General features: G+C 39.4%; 1 protein-coding gene across 6 annotated transcripts in view; it reads right to left on the bottom strand.

Annotated features, from left to right (window-relative positions):
- PKHD1 (PKHD1 ciliary IPT domain containing fibrocystin/polyductin) overlaps window positions 1-24,736 on the bottom strand; it is a 579,994-nt gene that overhangs the window by 240,045 nt on the left and 315,213 nt on the right. For all 6 annotated transcript variants that reach the window (XM_070074011.1, XM_051855614.2, XM_051855618.2 and 3 more), the window contains 2 exons: window positions 15,313-15,378; window positions 7,557-7,685 (listed from right to left, as the gene is read on the bottom strand). In XM_070074011.1, the coding sequence (XP_069930112.1) occupies window positions 7,557-7,685; window positions 15,313-15,378 (195 nt within the window). The remainder of the gene's footprint in view (window positions 1-7,556; window positions 7,686-15,312; window positions 15,379-24,736) is intronic.

Genomic DNA, 24,736 nt, shown 5'->3' with positions numbered 1-24,736 from the left:
CAGAGACACAATACTAATGTTTATAATGTTTGGTTTCCAATTGGTGCTGAAAACCCAAGTCTGCATGTTTATATAAGGAGTCGTAAATTAGACATAGTCCCAGATAATAAAAAAGTAAATATCACAAGTACATGAACAATTTAGAACTACTGGTGTGCACCAACAGAGGTGTGTTGTGTACTTATGATAATGGAATTAAAACAGCAGGATTTGTACAATGGGTAAGGAACAATCAAACCTTGTTCCGTATTGGGAGGATATAGTTGAAAATCAATGGCTAATGTGACTGATCAATCTAAAAGGGAGAATACTGATTTTAGCATATCAAAACTGGTCACCTTGACAGACTCCGGTATACCTTTGTCAGTTCTAGAAAAGAGGCCTGGTTGATGTATTGGTCAAAACTGTTAAAGTAACTCTTGTGGTCAAAAGCTCCTGCCTTTTTGTCTGTGCCTCCCCTATATATTCCAATGCCTCTCTGTGCCATTTGGTGCTGTTTGGTCTGAGCCAAAAAGGATGGCATTGAATTCCAATGACGGGTAAGACTCTGTCTCCTTGTACCAACCTAAGACCGGAGCCTCAGAGAATGTCTGGGGTGTCCAATGACGGGTAAGGACAAGAAGAGACATGGGCAACCTAAGACAGGAACAATGCCTTAAAAAATAAAAAAGGGGGAAATGTGGGCAGCCACAGGTAGTCACTCCCTTTGTTTACACTTAAACATATGAATGGAGACTTCCAGGCACAGACAGTTAGGCTAGGGGAGATTCCGGGAAGAGGCAGGAAGAACCTAAACCTCTCACAAGAGATAATATAGATAATGAGTCACACCTGAAACCTGAATTTATCACCTAAGTGTTTTATTGTAACCTTAAAAGCCTTTTTGATATGTACATCGTTTGTGCTCCTTCTTGTAAACAACTGGTCATGTTTAAATACTACTGGATTTGTTCAATAAACGAGCCTTGATCAGGAAAAAAAAAAAAAAGTAAATAAAACCAATAATTCTACAACCACAACATTTTGTCAAAATGCCTCATTTCAAAAAATTATTTCCTCAGGGCAGGCATTGGGCCTGACAGTTTAGGTGCTGGTTGCGATGCTCACATCCCATTCAGAGTACCTGCATTTGAGTCCCAGCTTTGCTCCTGATTGCAGCTTCCTGCTCATGAGCACCACAACAGGTAGTGAGTCACATGGTTTGGTACCTGGCACCCATGTGCAAGACCTGAATTAAGCTCAGGCTCTTGGCTTTATCCCAGCCCGGCCCTGGCTACTATGAGCTTTTGGAAAGTACACCAACAGATGTATGCTCACACAGGTGTACCCACTCTCACATGCTCTCTCATTCTCATCATCGTTGTCTCTTTTCTGCCTCTTTCTATGCCCCCCCCATAGAGAAATTTTTTAAAAACTACTTCCTGCTCTAAGATCATTTAGCCCCACATCACCAATCTATCATAATGTGTTGCAGCTTAACAAGAAACTGTGTTAAACATTGCCATCTTTGAACATCACATGACTTTGATGAGTCTCTGACATTTAAAGTTATTGAGTATTGAAAATCAGAGCAAACAGTAGAACTATTATAAAGGAACCACAATTCTCTCCCATTCATTTCTTCCAATAAGGAGAGTTCAAAGTAATATACAAAATGAAACAGTGAATACTATGAACACACACACACACACAAATGTTGGAGGCTACATTATATCATATCTGTACTCTTCAGAAGAGAATCCTATCATTTGGAATTATAACATGTTTTCTTTCTGTCACCCCTGTCCTATGTGAAAAAGGTATCATCCTGCCAATGCTGAAAGTCCATCAGAGAAAACACTGGAAGCATTGTATACAAATTCCCTCAGGTCAGTTGAGGACAAAGCATAGAGAAGAGAGATTATTTTGCCAATTGACCAACTATGCTTTATAAAAGTTTGAGATTTCTGTAGTGAATTAAATAAAACTTGTTCCTACCACTTAAGATATCTAGAATGCATTTAGAACAATTCTTTCTTTCAATATTTAGAAGGCAAAGACAATCCAACATACTTGTTTTTACAAAGCAATATCACTATAAACTAAACTGCAAGAGCAAATTCTTCATGATTACCTCAGCTTACTCCATATAATACCACAGAGAAGAATTTACAGCTCTTTCAAAATCCAATGTCTATAAAGATAGAACGCCTTGAAGGAAAATGGTACCATATTTAAGATAGTGATATCTTTTATTAGTACAGTAAAATCCTATTTTTATGGGATAGGATGGGTCTGAGGTCATTCCATAAAATTGATTTCCCAGAAAATGGAAAGAGGCAATTTACCCTAAGAATTTTATTGAAAAATTATGCTATTCTATTTGAATAATGATGGGAATGTTCTACACATTTCCTTTATTAATGAATTAAAAAACACAAAACACCATAAAATTATATTAGAGGTTCAAAAGTATCACTTAAATCTTTTTTACCAGTCACTTTCATTTTGTAAAATCAGCAGTTCCATTAAAATCGTATTATGTAAAAATGGGTTTTTACTGTAATAATAGTTATTACCTATTTAGCTCCCAAGGATGTTGTGAAAATTAAATAATAAGCCATTGGAAAGAAAATACAAAGTGTTGCTAATACCAGAGGCCAAGAGGGGCAGCCAGATGGAAAAATGAAGGAAAAGAACACCTGATACATTACAGATCACAGCTTTTATCTGTAATTCCATTACCATCAGGATGCTATGCAGTAGTCATGTGCTCTGATGGTATCTCATTTAATCTGCTTCACATTATGATATGTTAATTATAGCCTTCATGGTATACATAAGGGCCAAAAGACTTACAACTTGGCCCATGTCACACAGTTGGTAAACATCAGAATCCCAGTGTGAGCCCAGGTTTACCCTAGCTGACAGCCCATATATCCAGAGAAGGGTCCCAATGTAGCTTTGTGCCTCACAACTGCTCTCCAAGTCCTTACCCTATCTCCCAAAGTTCCCTACAGAATGTCTCTTCCTCCATGAAGTTTTCTCTCCTCTATTCACTTGATACAATTTGATGCTAAATACATTATGTTTATTATAGTTATTTGTTATATTTTTATGTGGTACATGTGTGATTACCAAATAGAATCCCTAGCTATTTAAAGTCATTGCCATATCATCCTTTCCCTTAGAGCCCAGATCATGAGCAAATGAAACTGTGCCTTGAATACAGTGAATGTTTAAAAATATTAAACTTAATGAGAAAGGAGTATTAATTGTAATCACAACCACATTTGCTACCAGGTTCAAGGAAAATGCTTTTAGCAATGCTTCATTTTATTAGATAACTCTTTGGAAATTTACTTTAGTTTTCCAAGTGTATTTTATATGATTAAATTCCTTGAGTTATTTGACATATAGTAGATATGCAAGACTACTAGTTGCAGGATTTGTTTTTACCCTAATTTCTTTTTACCCTAATAATGTGAACAGTAAACTGAGAATTATAAATTTAGTGTAAAATGCAGCCTGATTTGAATGAATCAGAGCAGACAGAGATGGGAAGCTGGTTTTCATTTTTTAAAGACATAATAAATATATGGTTCTGAATCAAACTCTCAGATTTCCTGACCCAGCTTTTTAACTTATAAGCTAGGTAAAACTTGAAAGTTACATGAGACAAGATTTCTGTATGTCCCATATTCTTCATCTGTATAAACAAGGATAATAACAGGACCCACTTGCAGAGTAGTTGTAAGAATTAAATGAGGGGCCGGCATGATGGCATAGAGAATAAAGACACCACCTGCAGTGCCAGCATCCATATGGGCACTGGTTCGAGTCCTGGCTGTTCCACTTCTGACCCAGTTTCTGCTATGGACTGGGAAAGCAGTAGAAGATGGCCCAAGTTCTTGGGTCCCTGCACCCGCAAGGGAGACCCAGAAGAAACTCCTGTATCCTAGCTTCATATTAGCTCAGCTCCAGTTGTTGCGGCCACTTGGGGAATGAACCAGTGGATGGAAGATAGCTCTCTCTCTATCTCTGCATCTCCGTCTGCCTCTGCCTCTGCCTCTCTGTAACTCTGCCTTTCAAATAAATAAATAAATCTTTTTAAAAAAGAATTAAATGAGAAAATCCATGCAAAGTACTTAGCACAACCATGGCACACACCAAGAACTCAAATTATAGTTACTACTGTCACCATCACTACCATCATGAAAATAATTATTCCATATTCTTAGGAATCTGTTCAAGGTATAAGACATTATTTTCATAGACATGTAAAGTCTTATAGCTGTACTGTGTTAAACATGACAGTTTCAAATATTTATTTGTGCTATTAAATTATTGATGGCAGCATTGTGTTCACGTACTTTACCCACGCAATACTTACTGTGCCAGACTCAGGTGAGCAATCTCACTTGATTATAAGAAGGCTGACAATGAAAGAAAGAAGGAGAGTCAGGACAAGATGAAGAGTTCAGAGAGAGGCAAAACCCCAAGCAGAAAGGGAAGTAGAGTCTGCAGAAAGTCCAATCCAGGTCAAAGTAGTAGGATAGGTTGTCTCGATATCAGAAGGGAAAAGTAAGCCAGGGCAGCTCCTTCATGAGATCTAAAACTAAAGAGAAAAATGGATTCAAATGCTGGCCAATCACAGGTATCTTGAAGAAGTCAGAAGAGAGGTTAGGAGAGAAAAGGAGAAAGCAGTGGACAAAGAGCAAGATTTCATTTAATGCATCATTTTTTTAATAGTTCAAATATTGTTTTTTTAAAGATTTATTTATTTATTTGAAAGCCAGAGTTACACAGAGAGAGAAAGAGTCAGAGAGATAGAAAGAGAGGTCTTCCATCCGCTGGTTCACTCAGATGGCCAGAGCTGTGCCAATCCGAAGCCAGGAGCCAGAAGTTTCCTCTGGGTCTCCTACGTGGGTGCAGGGACCCAAGAACTTGGGCCATCTTCTACTGCTTTCCCAGGCCATAGCAGAGAGCTCGATCAGAAGTGGAGCAGCCAGGACTGGAACTGAAACCCATATGGAATGCGTGCATTGCAGGCGGCGGCTTTATCTGCTATGCCACAGCGCCGGCCCCCATTTAATTCATCCTACATGTCTGCTCTCTCATAGCCACCTTTTCACTTGAAAGCTAAAAATAATGGACAATAACTATGCATGTTTTTAAAATATTAACCTCTCAAGTAAAGTCACTACCAGCAATGACAGCATCCCATATGGGTGCCGGTTTGAGTCCCAGCTGCTCCACTTCCGATCCAGCTCCCTGCTAATGCGCCTGGGAAAGCAACTGAAGATGGCCCAAGTGCTTGGGCCCTGCCACCCACGTGGGAGACATGGCTCCTGGCTTCCCCCTGGCCTAGCTCCTACCATTGCAGCCATTTGAGGAATAAACCAGCAGATGGAAGATATCTCTCTCTCTCTCTGTAACTCTGCCTTTCAGATACATAATGAATCTTTAAATAAAAAAACTTCTCTGACACAGTAACAATGAAAGGCCAGTTGGAAGGTACCTTATGCTTCCAATCCGTACGTCCCCTCTGTTTCCAAAGTACAAACTTGTGCTATTTAAGAGCAGCTTCTTGGAGAATTCAGGCCTATCTATGAGCTGACCACAAAGAAAGAAAGAAAAGTAATGGAGAATGCCAGAAGCGCTGTAGCTGGGGCACACAGTGGATACAGTCAATTGCAATGCCAAGCAAGATGGCTCAGATTGGTAGACAAGCTTTAAAGGATACTAAAAGCTTGGCAACCTTCAAAAGCTTTACTTTCTTCCTGCCTGGGGTTGGGGAAACAGCTTGCTTAGTGGGAAGAAACCATAGCCCAGGGCAAATCCGCTGGGTAGATTCATCAAAGAGATGGCTGAGACAGAACAGATTTTTCCTTTCTATATAGAAATGACTCAAGTCCTTGTTTATTCAAGTTATATCCTCCATTGAAGAGAGATGAGTGATGGGGAGGAGGGATGACAATAATTCACTTCCGTGTTGGTCAACCCACGCCCTCCTGTCCCTCCTCTCTCTGTTCAGTTACTCAGACATACGCACAATGTCCAGAAGGTGGCCAGCATGCTTTGTCCTATTCTGTCTTCATTCTGCCATCTTAAATAAACCCAACAACACAATGACTCTTTCTCATTTCACTTTAGTTTTTTTTAGAAAAGGAGTGTACTTTATTGCTTAAGAATAGAGCTTTTGAGTCACATTGCATGTGTCCAAATCTTGACTCTGCTGAATAGCAATCTGTGTGACCCTGAACAAGTTACTGAAGTGCTCTGTGACTCTGTTTTACTGTCTGTAAAAATGGGAATAATAATCATATTACTAACTTTTCAAAGTTCTTGTAAGGATTAAAGTGGCGAATGCAGAACAGTTCTTGTTAGTGAGTACATTATTGTACTAACAGCTAACTAACAGTCAACTTAACTAACAGTACCATTATTGTCATTTTGCAAATGGCCTAACATTCTTCTTTCAATGCAAACCTTTTATTCACTATTACATTAAGAGGTTCAAACTAAAACATAAAGAGAATTAGGACTTTTAGAGAAATATAATTGTTTTATGAAAAACATCTTCTTCTCAGGCTAGAAAGACTTTCCGGGGCTTTGAAGAAATGTATTTTAAGGAAGAATAATTTTATGAGTGCATGTTTCTGTATATATGAGGAATCATCTTTCTTTTATATGTGTCATGTACTGGGTGATGGGACAGAGATACAAACCTCAGCCATTCTCCCTCAGTGCCCAAAAGATAGATAAACACTGCAATGTATTCCTTGCCCTTGAATCTCAGTTGGGTCTCACATGCTATTGCCTTCACACCCCATTCTACATTCTTTTCCAGGTTCCCAAACCACCCCCCTCAGTTCCAGGAATTTACCTCCACCTGTTATTTCTAACCCACCCCCATCCCTAGCACTCCTAAAAGGCCCCTGAGGGTCCAGGCCTTCCACCACATGTTCCATCAAAGTGCATGCCAGCTGTCAGGCATCCACCTCTACAAATTTATTTTCTCTGAATAAATTCTGTCTGGCTAGAGATTTGTATACTGCCTCCTCTCTATTCTGCACCTCTTTTCCTAACACTGGGGAATAATTTTCAGTGGATAAATAGACAGATTTTATATTTTAGTAACCTATTTCTTCTCAAGAATTTTCAAAACTTGTGACTTGCCATTTTTACTCTGTTCTAAATGTCAAAATTCAGAAATGCAAAAAGTAAGGAGGCTTTGGCACATGGTTCTCTTCCATATCCTGTTTCTTGCAATCTTAAGGATGCTGAAAGCTGTAAATATGCCGACACATGAAGAAAATAATCAAGTCAGTAGATTACTCCAATTCCTTTTATAGTTTGATGATTACTTATTTCATTTTTAATGAAGGTAGCCTAGGGTATTTTTTCTGGATTTCACTAGACTATGAAATTCTCCTTCATCAAGCTAAAAAGAGAAGGTTGCCTAAATAGTTGTCTATGTACTTCCATATTTGTTATTGTGTTGTACAGCATGAATGAAATATAATCCTCAGTCAGCTTGGACCTGGTTCAATCTCATGGTTCATTTCACTCACTGGGTAAAATCAGGACATCATCTCCAGGGCCTGGAACGCTGTGATTGTGTCCTCCCCAGCCCTCTTCTATGTCTTGCCATGTTTCGGGGTTGGACCACCTTAAAGCTGATTCAGGAACAGATGTAGAAGCTAAAAAAATAAAATAGCAATTGTAAAAATGACTATTGGCTAATTATGGAAAATTCCAAATTCTGTCCTTATTTTAGGATGCTGATAATATCTTAACCTCCCAATATAACTGCCTTTTAATATTTTATGTTACTACAAAATATATGGTTAGCTAGGGATCAAGTAATTATCCAATCCTTAGATTACCTCCATTTCTAGGAAAAATAAATTCCCCTCTCATCATAAAATGTTTGGGGCTTATTATAAATATTACATATGCTTATCACAGAATATTTGGAAAATGAAAATAAAGCATTTGTAATTGTCCATAATCTTAATACACAGCAATAATAACCATCAACCTTTGTGTTTCCACCCAGCATCTCTCAGCATTTTTACATAATCATCATAGCCAGTTCTTATTTTGGCAACCAGTTCTTATTTTCACTCAGCCTAGTCATTTTTCCTATACATTTCCTAAAATCATTAAACCCCTTGTAAATATAATTTTTAATATAATTTTAGTGGCTACATAATATTCCATCATATAAAAATCCATAATTTACTTAATCTCTAACATCTTGCATTTAGGTTCCTTCCACTTGCTTTTTAATATAAATAACATTATATTAACTATCTCCACACAAATCTGCCAGTAATCCTGACCATCTTCTTAAAATAGGTTCCTTAGTGAAATGACTGACTCAAAAGATATGATCTTCTCACAGCTCTTAACACTTATTCAAGACAGGGTAATAATCCTGGGATTTCATAGGATAGGAACATACAGAGAGATCATATGTTCCAACTGTTTTTGTTGATTCTGCCTCTGACGACCAAATGACATTTTCTTTTAAATCATTCCACTGGCATGTCCAACAGAGAACTGAAAAATAAGTCTGACTGTCTCCAGTGTGGACTGATTAGCCTCCCATGACACAAAGCACCATACTGAGTTAGACCCACTTACACTATTTTTGGGATGTATTCACTCATACAGAGAGAAAAGGACAGAAAGACTGTCTCCAAACGGTAGGATGAAAAAACTTCTTCTTATCATAGGGCAAGGTGTTTCATTCTTTACCTGCCATTTTCACAAGCATAGACAGTGAACACTTTCTCTAAACAAAAAGGGGTGGGGGTGAGAGTGCCCACTTGCTGCCAAGGAGTTCTTATTGTCATCTGTAATTTACTCAATCTCTAACATCTCACATTTAGGTTCCTTCCACATGCTTTTTAATATAAATAACATTGTATTAACTATCTCCACACAAATACTGGGAGGACAAATAATATGTGCAGGCACTGAGGACAGTTCTTTTTAAACATACTCTACCAGCAAAGGAAGTCAGACAGGGAGAAGCTTCCTGAAACAGGTACTCACACTTTATGTGAATTAAGTTGCCTACAATTTCCACTTGAACACATGTATATATCATTTCTGGTACTTGAATAGGACTGCTTCCAGAACCTCCATGCACATACCAGAATCTGAGGCCACTCTATCCTTCATATAAAACAGTGGTATTTGTGTGTAGCCCATGCACATCCTCCCAATTACTTTAAATCACCTCTGGATTACTTATCTTACCTAATGCAATGTAAATTCTATGCACATGGTTTTATACCACATCATTTAAGAGGGAATGAAAACAAAGGCCTATAAAAGTTTATTTTATTTATTTAAAATGCAGAGTGACAGAGAGGAAGAGAGAAAGAGATCTTCCACTCCGCCAAATTGCTGTGATGCCCAGAGCTGGGCCAGGCCAAAACCAGGATCTAGGAACTCCATTCTGGTCTTCCACATTCTGGTCTCTCAAGCACTTGTCTATCTTTCACTGCCTTCTCAGGTGAATTAGCAAGGAGCTGGATAGGAAGTAGATTAGCCAAGACTCATATGCGTGCTCTGATACGGAATGCAAGCATAGTAGATGGTGGCTTAATCCAGTGTGTCACAATGCCAGTCCCTCTGTAAATGTTTGTGCAGATGAAATTTTTTTTCAAATATTTTTGATCTGCAGCTGGTTGTATCCATGGATGTGGAAACCTCAAATACTATTTAAAGGGTTAGAGTGAGGGTATAGCAAGGGGTTTGTACTGCATACACAGGGAAGTGTATAAGTAAAGGAAAGAAGTAAAAGATCAAGTGGAGGAACTATATAAAGTTGGTGTTTTGCTTAACCACAGAGTTAGAAAGAGGTATGCAATGTGGCTGGAGAAATAATCAGAGGGCTGAGCCTGAAGGCAAATAAACGTGGGAATGCCAAGGATTTCCAGTCTACTAAGATAGAAGTTGACAAATTCAGTTTGGGTTACCTTTGAAGTCTCCAGGTAGAGATACACAGGAAGCAGTGAATGAATATGAACACAGAGAGCTCTAAGTAGAGAGAGATTTTGGAATAATCCACTTATAGGTTGTATTTAAAACTCTGAGATGGTTGTGATAGGTCCAGAGGATTACAAGGTGAAAAAAGAAAATGTCTAATGTTAGTACCATGGAGAAATCTCAGTTATTTTCTCTACCAGAACAAATTTCTCCAATAGTCATGGTCTAATTGGAGCCTCAGGACAATGTAAAAGAATATAGATTATGGTCAAGCAGAAATTGTAAGCAATTTAATTAGTACAAAATATACCATGCACCATGGGATTAAGGCAATGTCTTGAGATAAGTCTCACTCAGAAAGAGGTTTATAAATAAATCCTTATAAAACACCAACACTATAAGACCTTTCTAAGTTTTCTCAAATTTTTCCTCTTTCACAGTTAATGGCCAAAATATCCAGGCATGGATAGGGGCAGCTGTTGAGGTCAATACAATAAAAGCTCCACAGGGCCAAGTAGAGTATTTCCAGATATTTCAAACGAGCAATGTCTAGCTTTTCCAAACCTCACACCGAGCTTCAAAAACCTCTCATCTCTTCAACGATGTATCACAGATGGTAGAAACAAACATTTCCTTACTTTTGCTATCTTCACTCTTGTTTATAGGAGAATTGAAGCTGTCTTTAACTAAACAGACTAGACCTTAAGATAACTATTCTAATGGCAGAATAGCAAGCACAAACTTGATTATACTATATCACCTAGCCTTCAGATAACAAAACCTAAAGCAGAATGAAACATGTTTCACTCTTCTGACAAAATTATTAGATGTCTATACAATTAACATCAAGTTTCCATATGAGTGTAATTGACATTGAAAGTTAAGGAGAAGAAAGAGGTTTACTAGAGTTAGAGAGGCAAGAGTGAGATTTAGCACATATCTTTCATTGGAGGCACATAAAACATATTATGTACAGAAAGCATAAGTAGCCTTGTTAATAGCTTGTTCTATCAAGATTAGAAATTGGAAGTAACTACTGAATTTAGCAATCGTGACATGGGAGATCAAGATCAGCATGGTCCCAAGTGAGTGGTTGGGGTGGAAACCATGTTACAGTGAACTGAAGCAAGCACTTAGAGGTGAGGACGGGAAGATATGGATCAGATCATCTAAAAATCTTACTGAGGAATGGACAGCTTTGTGATTTGAGACATGCAGCCTTTGATCTGTTTTCCCAGTCTTTGGAAAATTAATCCTATTTTGAAACTAGATTCCATGCATTTTGATCAGGATCAACCTTAGCAATGAGGTTTCACCCTGTTTCCCTGTACAAATTTGTTAATCAATGACAAGCTCTAAGATGGTCTTGAATTTGATCACTGAATCAGACATCGGCTTCTTCACCCACTCCAGCATTTTATGGCTCTGCATCAAAAAAAAAGTCTGTGAAGAAGTTTGTGGGAGAGATACTGGTATTTATAATTTGCTCTGTGTGTGTGTGTGTGTGTGTGTGTGTGTGTGTGTGTGACAGGGATACACTAACTAGAAGCACACAGCAAAGAAAGAATGATTAGTTACACAAGAAAAACAGTTGTTTCTGAAGGGACAAAGTGCAGAACATTCTGGGAGGGATGTACTGACATTAAACAAGAGAAGGATGCCTGATTCTCAGAGACCAAACGAAAAGACACAAATTTAGGGTTGTGAGTAAAGGTTTGGCAAAGTTAGGAAGAGAACTACTGATGCTCTGAATGTTCTCATGGGAGTGTGAACAATATTTGCCATTGGGCCCCTTGAAAAATAACATGGTTGAGGAGCAGACTTTTCAAAATAGTTTTCTCTTGCCTCACAGTGAAAAGAGAATTGCTTCACATACACACAGCCCTTCCATATTTTATTAAAAAAAAAAAAAAGACCTGTGGACACTGAGAGGAGGCCAATAAAGTCACAATGTTGGAGGAGCATAAAAGACTTCCATTGAGGTCTTCAGAAATATGGAATGAATCTTGACCCAAATCAGCCTAAGTTCTCATGCTAAACTCACTAAGCATCCACACAACTTAAACCCCCACCACCTCCTCTAGCTATCTCCAACTTTGTCCCATATGTACCCATATTTCTGCTGCCTCTGAAGTTTGTGGACCACAATGTCTCCACCACGACTAGCACAATATTGTATTTAGAATACGCTCTCAATTAACTGAGTGAACTGAGATGATCTGTTTAGCAAAATACCAAAATTGCATAATAGTATTGAATCTTTGAGTCAACATATAGATTGAGTTTCACTAATCCTCCCATTCTTGTTTTTGGCAAAGAATTTTTGACATTGCTTTTGATATTTTATAGATATTGTTTTAAGCAAAGCTTATACTTAAATTTAAATTTTGACATTAATGTACATACCCCACATAAGAGGAATCAGGTAATGTCTTGGAACCATACTATTTATTATATATCACTCAATCTTGTGACTAATGATAATACACTAATTCTGTATACCCTTGTGTTTTTTGAATAGGTTCCAGTCCAAAACTATACTTGATTATCTAGGAAAGTTGGCTATAGAGTTTAATCTAGCTATAAATTAGTACGCCCTAAAAGATGATTTCATCTGATTATAGGATTCATGGTGTCACAGAGCACTGGGTTCAGTTGAGACTCTGGAATTCTTTTAAGATGTATTTATTGATTCGAAAGGCAGAGAACAAGAGTCTCTCTCTCTCTCTCTCTCTCTCTCTCTCTCTCACACACACACACACACACACACACAGAGGGAGGGAAGGAGGGAGGGAGGGAGGGACAGAGACAGACAGGGAGAGAGAGAATCTTCCATCTTCTGGATCACTATCCAAATGGCTACAACAGCCAGAGCTGGACCAAGCTGAACCAAGATCCAAGAGCTTCATCTAGACCTCCCATATGCATTTCTGGACCCAAGCACTTGGGCCATCTTTCCCTACCTTCCCTGGCACATTATCAGGGAGCTGGATCAGAGTGGAGCAGACGTGACACAAACTGGAACCCGTATGGGAAGCTGGCATCAAAGACAGCAACTTAACCTGCTCTTATACAATGCTGGCCCCTAACACCCTTGAATCCTTACCTAGGCTTTACCATTGACCATGAACATGGCTAAGTAAAAGTAAATTACTTAATCTCGAGGCTGCTATGTCCCTATTTGTAAGAATGAGGCATTTGGACAGGAGGCACTTCAAAATTTCTTAACTTGTTAAAATTCTATAACTTTATAAAGCATTGGCTTTCTATTTACTTACATGCTTTATTTTTTTTAACTTTTATTTACTGAATATAAATTTCCAAAGTACAGAATATGGATTACAATGGCTTCCCCCCATAACGTCCCTCCAACCCGCAACCCTCCCCTTATCCACTCCCTCTCCCCTTCCATTCACATCAAGATTGATTTTCGATTCTCTTTATATACAGAAGATCAGTTTAGCATACATTAAGTAAAGATTTCAACAGTTTGCTCCCACACAGAAACATAAAGTGAAAAATACTGTTTGAGTACTAGTTATAGCATTAATTCTCAATGTACAGCACACTAAGGACAAAGATCCTACATGAGGAGTAAGTGCACAGTGACTCCTGTTGTTGACTTAACAAATTGACACTCTTGTTTACGGCCTCAGTAATCACCCTAGGCTCTTGTCATGAGCTGCCAAGGCTATGGAAGCCCCCTGAGTTCACTGACTCTGATAATTTTTAGACAAGGCCATGGTCAAAGTGGAAGTTCTCTCCTCCCTTCAGAGAAAGGTACCTCCTTCTTTGATGACCCATTCTTTCCACTGGGATCTCACTCGTGGAGATCTTTCATTTAGGTCCCCCCCCCCAAGAGTGTCTTGGCTTTCCATGCCTGAAATACTCTCATGGGCATTTCAGCCAGATCCGCATGCCTTAAGGGCTGATTATGAGGCCAGAGTGCTGTTAGGACATTTGCCATTCTATGGGTCTGCTGTGTATCTCACTTCCCATGTTTACTTACATGCTTTAATTAACAGGCTAAGTGAAGCATCTCCCAAATAAACTAACCCCTTCTGGAAAGCCCTAGATGCTGGTCAGTCACGTTATCCTTTCCAAGAGTATTTAACACAAAAATCTTCATGCTAAATGCTGACATGCCACCCTGACAACCAAAGCTGGCTGAACCTGAAGGGGCCACTAATATACATGGCCAAGAATCCACAGAGGCATCTGGCATGGTAGCATCACCAACAGGTATGTCCTTTACAAAACTGGGACTGACCCAGCCTATCAAATCTTCTCTAGGGTGATCTGAACACAGGAATTTCAGAAAAGAGAGAAAGATGGAATACTATTCTTTGGTAATGTTATTGATTATTTGATTAATGATTTATTGACATCCCCAACAGACCACAGTATTCCCATGAAGTCAAGGACTATTCTATCATGCTCATTTTTATATCCTCCTTATAACTTGCATGAGAGACACTCAATGAACAGGAGATTTTAAGACTCTTAAAGAAAAGGAGGGATTAGGGACTGGGGACATAAACAATAAAATGAAAACAAAACTCAAAAGCTGTGGTGAAAGTAACCTTGAACCAGACTCTTCACAGTCCAATAAGCAGGGTTGGTACAATAAGTACATCTAGTTTACAGCTATAGTATAGTGACTTTGCTTCATTTATTAATTTAAATGGAGGAATTCAATCATTTTCTGATTAGCATAGGCTCTACTCTGACATAACACAAAAATATTACTGAAAATGAAGAAAGACTTTTTCTTTGAAAATATTTATCTCTCCTGTAAATGCAAAAATTGACTCAAGATAAACAAAAGTGAACGCTGAAATACATTACAAGATGCTCATGTTTAGTCTTTGAGAATTTGGCTTTTTTGAGTCAAAAAGATTTCATACAACCATCTGACTTTGGAGAGAGGGTTTGTTTATCCTGATTTCTTGAAATTACCAGGAACAATTAAAGTTTAGAGGTACCCTGAATTTTTCTTTCCATGTGGAGGGGGCCTAATAGCCCATCTGTAGATCTGGAGTCCTGTGTGCACATATGGTCCATAATTTATGAAATGTGCTTATTTACATGTTTCAATTCTTACTTTCCATTGTTTTGAAAAATAAATGGACCCTTATATCTTTCTTTGACGTGCAGACACATATTTTAGTTCCAGGAGTGACACAATAAGGAGTTGTTAGGCATGAAAGCTTTTGGGAGGATACCTGATTATTTATAAACAAAATCAGGAGGAGGAATTCCTGCAACTACTGGAGTACATTCTGCTGTACCAGCACTTCTATTTATTGCATTAATACTCACCTGCAATGGTTGGAGGCATGCCTTCCCTCACTTGTAGAATTACTTGAATTTGGCCTTTACCTGAAACTGAATACAAACAACCACAAGTTAGGAGTGATGTAAAAAAATTAACTGAATACTAATGATATTTACCTATGACAGAGATGACGTTATATTAAATTCTGCCCAAGCTAACTATATTTTCAAAATAAAAACATAAAGTCCTTGTTAGTTAATATGACAATTGATTCCCAACATTTGATTTTGACTGCTTTTATTCAATTAAACTTAATTGCAATGAGGTCTCCAAGAGAATTGATACATAAATAATTAGAAGAAAAAAACTTTAGCCATATGTTCTTCAGAGGCCAACGGTGTCCAGCAGGGTGTACCTTATATCCTATTTCCTCCCCATCATTTTGTAGGCTCAGCTCTTAGAATTCATGTTTTTTCCACCAATAGAGTTCACATCACCCATGAAATGTATTTTCTTTACCTTTATCCAAATTGTCCTTTTAATGAAGGCTTCTCTCTACCCCCCTTTCTCCTCCCATCTTCCAAACCAACTGAGCACATTTAAAAGGCCTGGGGTTCATTAATTTTAAGTGTTCAATAAATTAGTGGAAATAATCAAAAGGCCTGATTCTTTCTGATAATGACAATTTGATGTCAGTATAAACCAGTAGATTAAGCTGGGAACATATGCTCCTTTGCCAAGAGAAGCTGCTATAATTAAGTAGCGAATGCATCTACAAGGTGCTCTCACGCCTGATTAATTAGTAATCAGGTGCGGGAACTTCATTTTTCCTGTAACACCTTTATCGGTTAATTACTTTTCTGTCTTATCAGATGTCATATCAGCCCACACCTCCCACCACTGGAGGGCCCAATACTGCTGAAGACTGCAGCCTCAGGCCCTTGACCAAACTCATATTCTCCATTTTTGTTTTCCTGGGATCTTAAACCTGTTCCAACATTGTAAATGGAATAGGCCTAATATTGTTCTTTCTAATTACAAAACATGAGTCTCAGGACATTACAAAGAAAATAATCCACAAAGAGATCCATGAAGAGACCTCTCCATTGCTTTTTTTCTTATTTTGGTTGGTTGATCTTTTTTTTTTTTTTTTCAATTATAAAAAGCATGAGATTGTGGCTTTATCCTTATTCTGTAACATCTTGAGAACAGGTACAACAACAATAAGACTCCTTAAATAGCTAATTTATCCATTGCATATTTCACCCACACTTGAGATTAATAATCAGTAGTAATGATAACAATAATAAAGCTACCAGTTACAAATCTATTCATTTTTCTCCTGTAATGTCAAACTCATTCACTTCTGTTCACATTGACTAATGTTGAAAAACACTTGTAATTCCATAATGTGATATGTATCCCAAAATCATTATCAATTTAGTAAACATTTATTGAATATATACTATTAATTTAGAATTGCTTTGTTAACTGTGTCTTCAAATTTTTGAGGAGGGACTTCTGTCATGTAACTTGAGTCACTAGATATTACTAGAAATGCAGATGCTCATATTTAGTTTTCATGGATCAATTAAAAAATCCTGGGTTTACAGAGCTCTATTCTGTATACTTAGTACTCAATGGATAATTTAAATATATTCTATGTACTCTACTAAAATCAGGAGAAAAATAATAAAAAAGTCAAGCATCACTGGAAAGAGCAGGGTAAAAGAATGTGGCCATGATGGCATCCAAGTACATAAAAAAGTCTACAACAGAACACTCTTCTACCAGACAAAGGAGTTAAATATCATTATAGGATCAAATGCTAAGAAAAGCAAGTTAGAACAAAAGGTCATGGAAACACTGGAATGAGAAGTCAGTTCACTTAAAGATATGATAAAAATCATTCCTTTCTGATGACTTCTAGTGGGATATATCTCAGGGCATTGGTACCCTCCTCTTTGAAACAGAGATACTAGCATAATAAAATAATTACTGTGATAGTAACTAATAATAGTCACATATCGAGGATCCTTCTCAACGCCCCTCTATTCATTATACAATGATTTATTCAACCCAAAACAAGCATAAATTACATCTATGTGGAGAATGGTTGAGGGAAGAACTGAACACTGCTTTTCCTCATTAAAGGAAGAAATTGGTAGTGAATGGAAAAAAATAATGCACATAAAACCCATTAAGTGAAAAAAAAAGATATGCTAAGTATTTATGTTTATAGTTATCACTGTGATGATTATCACTAAAACTGAAGAAATTAAGCTCAGCATACCTGACTCTTTCTCAAAAATGATTGATTTATTTATTTTTAAAGTCAGAGTTACAGAGAAAGAGAGGGACTTTTCCATCTACTGGCTCACTCCCCAAATGGTCACAATCACCAATTCTGGGCCAGGTCAAAGTCAGGAGCTAGGAGCTTCATCCAGGTCTCCCACGTGGGTGGCAGGAGCCCAGGCATTTGGGCCGTTTTCTGCTGCTTTTCCCAGACAATTATCAGGGAGCTGGATGGGAAGCGAAGCAGCCCGAGGATGAACCAGTGCCCAAATCGGATGCTGGTATTGCAGGCAGCAGCTTTACCTACAGCGCCACAATGCCAGTTCCAGCTTTTCTGACTCTTCATACCAAGGTATGCTGGCTTGGTATTGTATAATGTCTACAGCTCTCTACTACCCTGCACCCATGGCTTCTGGACTGAGAGGCCACCGATTTTCATCAGCTCCCACACATGCACGAATGATTCCCCACCTCCAGAAGAACCCTTCCTAAAACAGACATTGGAAAACCAAACAGGATATTGAAAAATCTATTGCTCACCTTATGGAGTTGAATGTGTGAATGTCATTCAGAGAAGAGAAGCAGTTTCTGGATCAAAGAAAACAGTTCCCCAAAGTAGGAACTGTGTGATTTCCTATGTCACCACCTCAGCATATTTGTCTGGTGCTAGTTTTGGGGTGCCTAAGTATGGGTCAGATGGCTACCCCTTCCCACACAGCATTCTATGCCATGAGAGATCATAGAAAGTATATGGAAGAATGGGGATGCTGTCACACAATACCCTGCATTTAAATCCTGACCCTTGGAGTTTCTAGATACATACAAATGACAGTTGGCCATTCCTGAACCTCATTCACTTCACTTGAAAATGGGAATAATTGTACTATTTACCTCACAGAGTTATTGGGAAGAAAAGAAAGGGGAATTCTTAGAACAAGCTTAGAACAGTGCCTGACACATAAAGAACATTGCCAGCTTTTGTTAATACTGTCACTATAACAGGCTCATTATTCTAGGCACCAGTTAACAGGCAGAAGAAATATGCTTTTACTCTTTTTGCAGCTGCACCTAATCATGATGAATCATAGCATTACAGAGTTGTAAGCAATGCATCCAGATCTGTGAAAGTTTGCTAGGTGTTTTGACTCTCTAAAACACTGTAAATATGAAGTGTCATTTCCAACTTGAACAAATGCAGAGAGGGATGAAAATCGTTTGAGATTAAAGGTATTGACTTGGGAAGAGTTTAAAAGTATTACAAAGGCTGTGATATTGTACATGTGTTTTCTCAGTGCTTAGGATTTTTGATTTTGTATTTGTAATATGAGAATGGTTAATCTCCCTTGTTTATAAATGGAGTCCCATTGTAGTTGATCCTTCCCAGATTGTAAGAGGCTCTGGTCCTTGCAAAGACAAAATGTCTTTAAGTTAATTATTGCCAAGTTCTTCTGATGAACATTATGTGATCTAAACTTGCTATAAACACAGACACGGAGGAGAAAGAGAGAAATGTGTTAAGAAAATGGCTTCTTGCAGGAGAAAAGTCATAAAACCAGATGTGATATAAGTGACTATCCAGGTAAATTGTTATGCCTGGTTAATTTTGTCCTCATTAGATAACTGGGGAAGAGAAACTAATTCCCTTCAGAGTTAATTCTAGTATCCTTTTGAAACTATGAAGGAAAAAATAAGTACTTTGCATTTTAAATCAGAAAAATGTGTGTCATCTTAGTAAGCAATAGGCTCCTTCCCTAATTCACTCTTCCATGCCTCTCCCCATTCTCACATTGTTATTTCAGCTTCTGTACATATTAGAACCTCCCCTTCTATCCACATTTACCTAATGTGAATCAGCCACTGACCACACCATGAAAGAACATAAAACAGCAACTGCCATTGGTGTCTGTATATTTCATCCAACCTCACCCTGACTCCTCTGGTCTCTGCTCAGGACCCAGACTCCAGTGTTGTCTTCCTGATCCAGTTACTGGGTTTGATCTTCTCTCTGCCCATCTCACCTTGCCAGGTCTGTTACCTCCATCTCTTCTTGATCCACTTAACATACCTGCATTCTCTGGTTGCATGTCTCCTGTCTTGCTAGGGAAGTTGATCTTATTCCCCAGAAATTGATCTCTTGACTTAGCTACAAAGAAGACCTGTTTGCAATTGATCCCTGGGCACCTAATGTAGGACCGCACCAGTCTGATTCCAGTTTCACAGAAACAGCCTAAAAGTTATCATGGCCCTCATAACACATGATCTTTTAAAGACATTCACAGAAATATTAAACGAAAATCCTGTGATGATCTTTGGGTCTTCTAGTAACCCCAGTAACATTCATGTAAGCGTATAAATTTTTTAAACATAAAAGAACTTGATTGAGATGTCAACAGCTATATCTGCATTAACCACAGTCCTGAGAGTTTGTTCAATTAAACCTTCTTAATTAACTCAAAGAATAACAATTGTTATTTTGACTGAGAGCAACGTTTACCTCATTTACATGGGAGTATTTGTGATTTCCTGAGCTCTGTCACAGACCTATTGAAACAAAGCTTCCAGAGAGAGGCCTGGGAACAAGCATTCCAGATGTTTGCCATAGAGCAAGTACACACACACACACACACACACACACATACTGATTTGAAAAATCATAAAATTTTCCTTGTATTATACTCTTAAAAATGTGATTTGTTCTTAGCCAGTAAAGAGAAAGACCCTAATGGAAAAGATCACTGTATTCACAATGGTTACCCTTCATCAATGACACCCCAAACATGCAGACCCGTGTACTCCCTAAATATAAATTAGGCGGTAGCAATTTTAGTGATATAAGATGTTTTATTTTAGTGGTTACAAATTTAATATACTTTAGAAAAAACAAGTAGCCCATTAGACCCACAATTTTATAAATATTATTGTTTAAGAAGAGGTTTGGTTTTAAAAATAAGGGGTCCAGTGCTGAGACATAGAAGATGAAGCTGCTGCCTGCAAGTGCTGGCATCCCATATGGGCGCCAGTTCAAGACCCGGCTGCTCCACTTCCAATCCAGCTCTCTGCTATGGCCTGAGAAAGCAGTGGAAGCTTGGGCCCCTGTCACCTGTGTGGGAAACCTGGAAGAAACTCCTGGCTCCTGGCTTTGGATTGGCCCAGCTCTGGCCATTGTGGCATTTGGGGAGTGAACCAGCAGATGGAAGGCCTCTCTTTCTCTCTCTGCCTCTCCCTCTCTGTAACTTTACTTTTCAAATAAATAAATCTTAAAAGAAAAGACAGTTTAGTAATTGACTAAAGAAAACTATTAAGCAAATAATAGTACAGAAAGTATAAGGACATGACAAACTTAAGTAGATTGGATTCAAAAATCTAGTTTAGAAAACAAATGTTAATTAAAAGACACAACTTTCCTGTAAATAAGAGGAAGAAGAACTGGTTTACAAGGGTAGGTATATCAGCTTAGATATTTCAAAAAAAATTAGATACCAGAAAAGTACCCAACCTGGAGTTGAAAAAGCTAAGTTTGCAAACTCTGCTAGCTGTACCACCTATGATCTGAAAGAAATACACCAGCCACCTAGCATTGCTAAGAATTGGTTCCTCAGCCTGAGTGACTCCTAGCAATCTATTGAATCCTGAATTCTAAGTTTCCCTCTCTCCTTCTCCCATCCCTATCTTCTTTCCTTCCATCTTCCCTTCTCTCCTCTCCTCCTTCCTTCCCTTTCCTTTTAGAAAAGTCACTTCTAACCGTGAGGCAAAATCCTTTTTCACAGTCCCACCTCCTGTTCATTATCTATCCTTTTGCCATAAAGGTAGTGCATTTCCCTCAAGTCAGTCCTCTACATTACCAGTAAAAATCCTTGGGGATTTTTAGGGGATGAGTTTTCTACAAGAATGTAAATTAATTTATTAACTAGAATGCTATAGATTGCCTTAGAGGGCCTCAGCATGGGGATGGCTGTAGAGTTGCAAAAGATTATGATTCAGCTCTGCCTCCAATCCTCCTGCAGAGCTCTGGGGAGCCGGGAGTCTACTCTCCTCCTTAGATACTAAGAGGATTCCTTCTCAGGGTGCACGGGGTCTTCCAGACCTGCAGATGAACAGAAGAGCACGGGCGGCAGCCCTGCTCCTCGCAGCGTCCTTGCTGCTTTGGGAACAGGAGACCTAGACAGCAGCTAACACAACAAGCCTAGCCTCAGACTCAGGGGCACATTCCTTATCTTCAGCATCTCTCACACTAAGAGCATCTCTTCTAAACTGTCTGCATAAGGAGACTTAGTCCTTCCGGGAGGTTGGCACACACATAAAGTCCATCTGTCCTCTTCCTCAGGGACGACAGCCTGGCTCCCCCCAACACACAGCCAGCCTTTCTCTTGGTGAGGGGGCCATATTTGAACACGTGTATTGGCCAGCCTGTCTAGACAGCGTCGTTTCCCAGTCAGAGCAGAAGAAGGTGGTGCGGCTGGAGCCCCAGAGCTCTCGAGCAGACCTTCTCAGCTGCCGCCCCACACAATATCCCAGCTCGGCTGCCTCTCTGCGGTGTGAGTGGGGGCTGTGTGAACACAGGCGGACAACTGTGAATGGCGCAACATCTGATACAAATTTATCACCGGCTGCTGGTTGGGTGGGGGATAAAGCAAGGAGAAGGGGCTCTGAGTGTTTAATGCACCCTGCCACAACCCAACAGTTTGCCCTAAAGAGCCTTTTCCCAATATGAAAGGATAGGGTCAAAAGTAAGTTGACCCCTGACAGAATGTACAATGATTAGAAGAGGGCTGTCTACCAGCAGCTGCTGGAACCCCACTGGCTCCACATCGGGCTTCCAAGAGTCAGAATCTGAATAATCAACTCAAGATTGTTTTCTCCACCCCTCTCCATCCAGAACACCTCCCCCTAGCCCTTCTCCCCCTGTTTGGAGCAAGTCCTATTCTATTGCTACAGGAAGAAGCATGGCCCTCCAGAGCAGCTGCAATAATTGTGTTCCTATTGTGATGGGGACCTCCTCCTGGCCACCCCCCTACAAGTGGCCATTGTGAGTGGAGAGTCAGTGATTATACGCTCCAGCCTGATGCTTTGGGGGACCCAGCTGCCTAAGTGCTGACACACGAGCACGCGGAAGGCCAGGGAGGGGTGGTGGAGGTGGAGGCAAGAGGTGGGGGAAGCCACGTCTGTGAGATGGCACTGGGACATACCAGACCTTTTGCATAAGTCAAGCCCAGAACAAATGAGGCTTTATCGGGCCCCCATGATGAGAGGGCTCGTCTGCCTTTGAAGTGGAGCTGAGCAAGAGGCCCAGCAGCTTCTCCTCCTTTGGACCAAGCAAACATCCTCCTTTCGATATGCTACATGCTCATTATCTCTGCCCCATTTAATGATTTTTGATTGAAGGGTGGCGGCTGGGCTGCCGAGAGGATCGTTAGAGAAGCTCCATCCAGCCAAGCCCGTAAGAAAGGCTCCCCTTGTGCCTGGGCCTAAATTTGGAATTTCTTAACAGTGTGCGCTTGTTCTTCCAGGCAGATAAGGGCTGAGCGTGAAATTCTTAATTAAGCAATAAATAGAGAGTGGGGTGTCAGCAGATGTAGCCAGTAGCCATGGCAACAGGAATCACATGGGCGAGAGAGCCGAGACTAGATGGAGGCCTCGGGCCTGGGGCTGACTGACAGCTGAAGAATCCTACAAAGCTTGTAAACCAGATTAATTAGCTGACTAATTATTTCATAGCGTTAATGTAACTAAAAAATAAAAATAGTTCACCATGAACTGAAACATCCCTGGAAAAAACAGCAGGGAAAGGAGGCAGCAGGAAATGACTAAAAGGCAGACAAGAGCTACCAGAGAATCAGATTGTGTGAGCAGGAAAATGGGCTTGCTGGATTTCACCTCCAACCTTCAGATAGGAAAGAACACCTGTTCTGTGGTCACATCCATCCCCAAGCATGACGTGGGAAGTTCCAGTTGGGAACTGCCATTCCCGATGGTTTGTCACGTTGAATATTGCCCCATCTTGGGCTCTGACACAAAGTGTAGTCCACAGGGGCTTTGCCCATGGTCTGCTCTTTATGTAGTTCCCTGGGCAAAACACTCAGTAGTGTCAGAAAAGGCAACCAAACTCATCTCCTTAAGAGATACTTTAAAATGTGGGACGGTATCTTATTCTGTGGATAAGAATTGCTCAATGATATAACATTTAAATCATGGGAACAATATATCATACACATCCTATTATTGTGGATCTCAGTTATTTTATAAATCTAGTAAAATAGGAAAATTGAAAGGTTTTGACATGTACACTGACATTGAGACACATAATATTGTTAATATTCTAGGTGGCTGAGGAAGGACTCAAGAGAAATGATCCATTGAGGAATTTTTAGTGCAATAGATGATATTTTCACTAAAACTTACCATATTCTAATACGTGTGGAGCTTTTGTACCACCAAGAAACAATACTCTTCACCTTATGTAAATGAAGCTATTGGAGCATGGAATGATTGCAATGCCAGACACCAGGTAAAAGAGCCAGCCAATCACAGAGGGTGGCTAACATTTCTGTGACTACCTTTACTTTTTTGTTTGGTAAGTAATTTTGATGCTCCACTTTCACAAAATTCTATAAATGTTTGCCTTTAATTGGTAAGTGGAATAACGTAATCAATCTCCTTTGGAAACACAAAAACAAAAGCCTTAAGCTCTGGTCCTGCATGTTCCAAAAAAAGTTGTACTTCTTAAAGATATTTGCTGAACAAAAACAAAACTTGCCCTACTGAAAGGCAGAAATGAAGGGGCAAAACCTACCACATGTGCAGGCTTTTCTTCTCTGGCACATGATCAGTGAGAAGTTTTCTCTCACATCCCTGCCTAGTCACCCTACTCCCTACCCCAATCCTTTCCAGTTGGTGGTCAGTGATTATTTAGTGGGCAGCACACTCTAGTGGAGGGATCCACAGCCAGGAGCCAGAATGCCTGGGTTCTGCTCCCTTCCACACTCGGATGGGCCTTAGCTTAGATTAGTCAGCTGTCTTAACCCACACATGGAGCAGCCAAAGGGAGGAAGTGTAGAGGTCTATGATTTTTTTTTAGACTTCCTATCCTAAGGGATTGTGGTAACGTTGTGAGCACACAATAACCAAAGAAGTGGTCAACAGATGAATGAAATGTGGCCAGTTATCAGTGAAGCA

Source organism: Oryctolagus cuniculus, chromosome 5 (genome assembly GCF_964237555.1).
Source record: "Oryctolagus cuniculus chromosome 5, mOryCun1.1, whole genome shotgun sequence".
Classification (NCBI taxonomy): Eukaryota; Metazoa; Chordata; class Mammalia; order Lagomorpha; family Leporidae; genus Oryctolagus; species Oryctolagus cuniculus.
The sequence above is the reverse complement of the archived record's forward strand: the minus strand, read 5'-3'. Positions and strand labels throughout refer to the sequence as shown.